Below are 4,010 nucleotides of genomic sequence, written 5' to 3' on the forward strand. Positions count from 1 at the left end.
CAAATGATGCAAAAAAAAAATCATTTTTGAAATGACAGGAAAAAAATAAATTTTAAAATATATTTAAATATAAAACCGTTATTTTAAATAGTAGAAATATTTCAAAATTTTACCGTTTTTATTGTACTTTAAATCAAATAAATGCAGCCTTGGAGAGCAGAAGAGACTTCTATAAAAAAAAAAACTTCTGACTGGTAGTGTTTGCTGGAAAACAACCAGAAATACTGAGGAAGAAGCACTTTTTGCAGTGTCTATGTTGGCGATTCTAGATCAGAATAAGCTGTAAAGTGGACCAGACTCAATGCCAGTCAAGATTTATTGCAAAAAAAAAGCCTAAATCAAGTTTTAATGCAAACAAAAACCTGCACCCTGCATGCAAACACACACAGATCAACAGCGTAAACATACAGAACGAGCTCAACACAGACGTCTTCTATTCCAGCACATCCAGCTGCTTTAATAACAAAGCCACGCTGGGAAATCTGTGAAGTTATTCTAAAACTGCAAAGGCTTCTGTGTAAATCTGCTCTGAGCTCTTTTCATTAGTTGTGCATGAACCCCGCTGCGCTCCAGAGCTTCAGCCAAGCATTTCTTGTGAAGTTCAGATACAGAAACTCCATCAAGGCCATCATGAGATTGAGATGCGGTTTATGTGCCCTTCCCGCCGGTCGGGTCAGACTCGTGTTCTCCGTGTCGGGCCGAGAGCCGGTCCAGAGAGCGCGGCGAGTCTGCGGGCGTCCGACAGCGGTAGCAGCGGGCGAGATCGGCGCGGAACGAGGGAGTGTAGAAGCCGTAGATGACGGGGTCGCAGCAGGTGTTCAGGTTCCCGAACACGAAGAGCAGGTGATGGATGTACTCGGGCGTGACCTTCAGCATCTCCGGCTGAAACCAGTACCAGATGCCCAGCAGATAGTAGGGCGTCCAGCAGACCACGAACGACAGGACGATGATGATGGTCATCTTCAGCGTCTTCATCCGGGCCTTCGGGATCATGTCTGTGCCGCTGCGTCTGAGAGACTCGCCCGCTGCAGAGACAAACATGTCATCAGTGATCAGAGGCGTTCCTTGAACAGTGGAGCATTGTGTTCGCAACATTGAGCTCATGGGTTCGATTTCCGGATTTTTATAGCACTTACAAACACAAAAATGGAAGAACATTAAGAAAGTAAACATGCATTGTAAGACAATTAAAAAAATAAAAACATACTAGTTTATGTAATATACTAGTAACTGTAAGATACAACTGTGTTTTATTGCCACATTAAAAAAATTAAGATTACAAGATTAAAGTTGAAATATTTCCAGAATAAAGTCAAAATATTTTCAGAATAAATATATCTCCCAGTGCTCTTAATCTGGGCAATTTGCATGCGATTTATTCTCGTAATGTTAAAAAAAAATTCTCATAATTTTGACATTATTTTCGTAATATTCGGAATTTATTCTCATGTAATATTTCGACTTTATTCTCGTAATATTTCGACTTTATTCTCATAATATTTCGACTTTATTCTCATTAAATTCTGATATTATTCTTGTAATATTCTGATATTATTCTCGTAATATTTCAACTTTATTTTCGTAATATTCTGATATTATTCTTGTAATATTCCGACTTTATCTTCGTAATATTCCAACTTTATTCTCGTAATATTCTGTCTTTATTCTCATAATATTCCAACTTGATTCTCATAATATTTTGACTTTATCCTCGTAATTTCGACATTATTTATGTAATATTCAGAATTTATTCTCATATAATATTCTGACTTTATTCTAGTAATATTCCTAATTTATTCTCGTAGTATTCTGACTTTATTCTCATAAAATTCTGACTTTATTCTCGCAATATTCCTACTGTATTCTCTTAGTATTCTGACTTTATTCTCCTAATATTCCTACTTTATTCTCTTAGTATTCTGACTTTATTCTTGTAATATTCTGACTTTATTCTCGCAATATTTCGACTTTATTCTCGTAATATTCCTACTGTATTCTCTTAGTATTCTGACTTTATTCTCGTAATATTCTGTCTTTATTCTCGTAATATTCCGACTTTATTCTTGTAAAATTCTGACTTTTTTCTCCTAATATTCCTACTTTATTCTCTTAGTATTCTGACTTTATTCCCGTAATATTTCGACTTTATTCTCGTAATATTCCTACTGTATTCTCTTAGTATTCTGACTTTATTCTCGTAATATTCTGTCTTTATTCTCGTAATATTCCGACTTTATTCTTGTAAAATTCTGACTTTTTTCTCCTAATATTCCTACTTTATTCTCTTAGTATTCTGACTTTATTCCCGTAATATTCCGACTTTATTCTTGTAATATTTCTACTTTATTCTCAAAATATTCTGAACTAATCTTGTAATATTTGGACGTTATTCTTGTAATATTTATTATTTATTCTCGTTAAATTTTTATTTACCTTTATTTTTTTATGTCTCTTTAAAACGCTGTCATAGTAAGAAGAGCAGCATGGTGATATTTGTTTAACCTACACTCGTTCAGTGTTCACCTGTCTCTAAGCCTGTAAAAACATCCAGCAAACCCTCATGAATATGTGACCTTGTTTTGTTGCCCTTGGCAGGAATCAAGTGACCGTAGAGTTGAATCTGAGCAAATCTCTCGGCTCCAGAGGGAGAAAAATAGAAGCTGCGCTGATCCGACACACTGCTGCGATATTACCGTAATCCACTGACTGCTGTTACTGTAGACATGTGACTGTGTTATTGAGCCCCTAATGGAGCCGCTAAACCTGAGAGCGGCATTATGGGTATCTGCAGTGGCTAAAATTAACTCTTTGCTACACCTGCCAAAGGAGAAGAATTGAGAAAAGCTACCGGACATAAGTATTTCTAACTGCTTAACTGCATGGTATGTGGCTTGTATGTTTGTTTTTTGTTTTCTTTTAGATGTACAGTCCTTTGGTCTACGTTGTAGTAGAAAGGGCTATATAAATAAATAAGACTTGAGACTTGAGACCGCAAGCATCAAATCTAGCCACATAAGACAAAAAAGTTAAGTAATAGATAAATAAATTGAGATTAAAAAATCAACTTTTTCTTTTTATCTTATTTTATCTATTTTATACTTTATTTTTATGAGCTTTTATCTCATAATTATGATTTATTATGTCATACTTTTGATTTTTGTCACAATTATGACAATGTGTGATCATTTTGAGTTTTTACCTTATATTAAGACTTTATCTCCTAATTGTTTTTATATCATAATTATGACAAAGAGTCACAATTATGTCATAATTATGAAATAAAAACAATTTGTGTCATTTAGACATTTATCTAAGTTGACTTTAATTTCTCAAATTATTTTTAAAACTCCTCATTTACACCTTTTTACTTTATAATTTTGATCTTTTATCTCATAATTGTAATTGTCACACTTTTGACATTTTCTGTCATAATTATGACTCTTTATCTCAAATGTATGACTTATTGTATCATTAAGACATTTTTTTTTATCTCATAATGACTTTTGACCTCTAATTTTATACTTTCTTCCTCATAATTATGACCTTTTTTTTATCTAACTATGACTTTGTATGTCATGATCTTTTTTTTATGGGGCGGAAAAGGCCTTCCATAGAAACTGAACCTGACATAATTTTTTTTTTTTTTTTTTGATGGTTTACCTCACATGTGTGTTGCCGCAGGAAGAAAACTAATCCCAGATTGTAAAAAAAAAAAAAAAAAAAAAGTTACAGTAGGGTAAAAGCTTTTAGAAGATGTGCAAGTCATATTTGCTTCAGTGGAAGTTTGATTTGGCTCTCAGATGACAGTCAGATTACAGTGTAGAAGAATGACTGATTCTGGGTGGCTGTACCTTTGGTCTTGTGCAGCTGTCTGTTGATCTCGATGAGGATGCAGGTGTAACAGCAGCTCATGACCAGCAGCGGAATCACGTACAGCGTCACAAAATGAAACATGTTGTATGCCGTCTCATGCCAGCGTTCGTGGAAACTCCCATGAGTGACACACTGAG

The 4,010-nt window shown here is 34.5% G+C and overlaps 1 protein-coding gene across 1 annotated transcript in view; it reads right to left on the reverse strand.

The window, feature by feature from the left end:
- The window catches only part of gnrhr3 (gonadotropin releasing hormone receptor 3), an 11,151-nt gene continuing 7,141 nt past the window's right edge, over positions 1-4,010 (reverse strand). The window contains 3 exon segments of the mRNA XM_073846681.1: positions 1-695; positions 697-1,025; positions 3,852-4,010. The exon segment at positions 3,852-4,010 is cut by the window's right edge and continues 43 nt beyond it. Coding sequence (XP_073702782.1) covers positions 543-695; positions 697-1,025; positions 3,852-4,010 — 641 coding nt within the window. The 3' untranslated portion in view covers positions 1-542.

The sequence above is a fragment of the Garra rufa genome, chromosome 9, assembly GCF_049309525.1.
Source record: "Garra rufa chromosome 9, GarRuf1.0, whole genome shotgun sequence".
In the NCBI taxonomy this organism is placed as follows: Eukaryota; Metazoa; Chordata; class Actinopteri; order Cypriniformes; family Cyprinidae; genus Garra; species Garra rufa.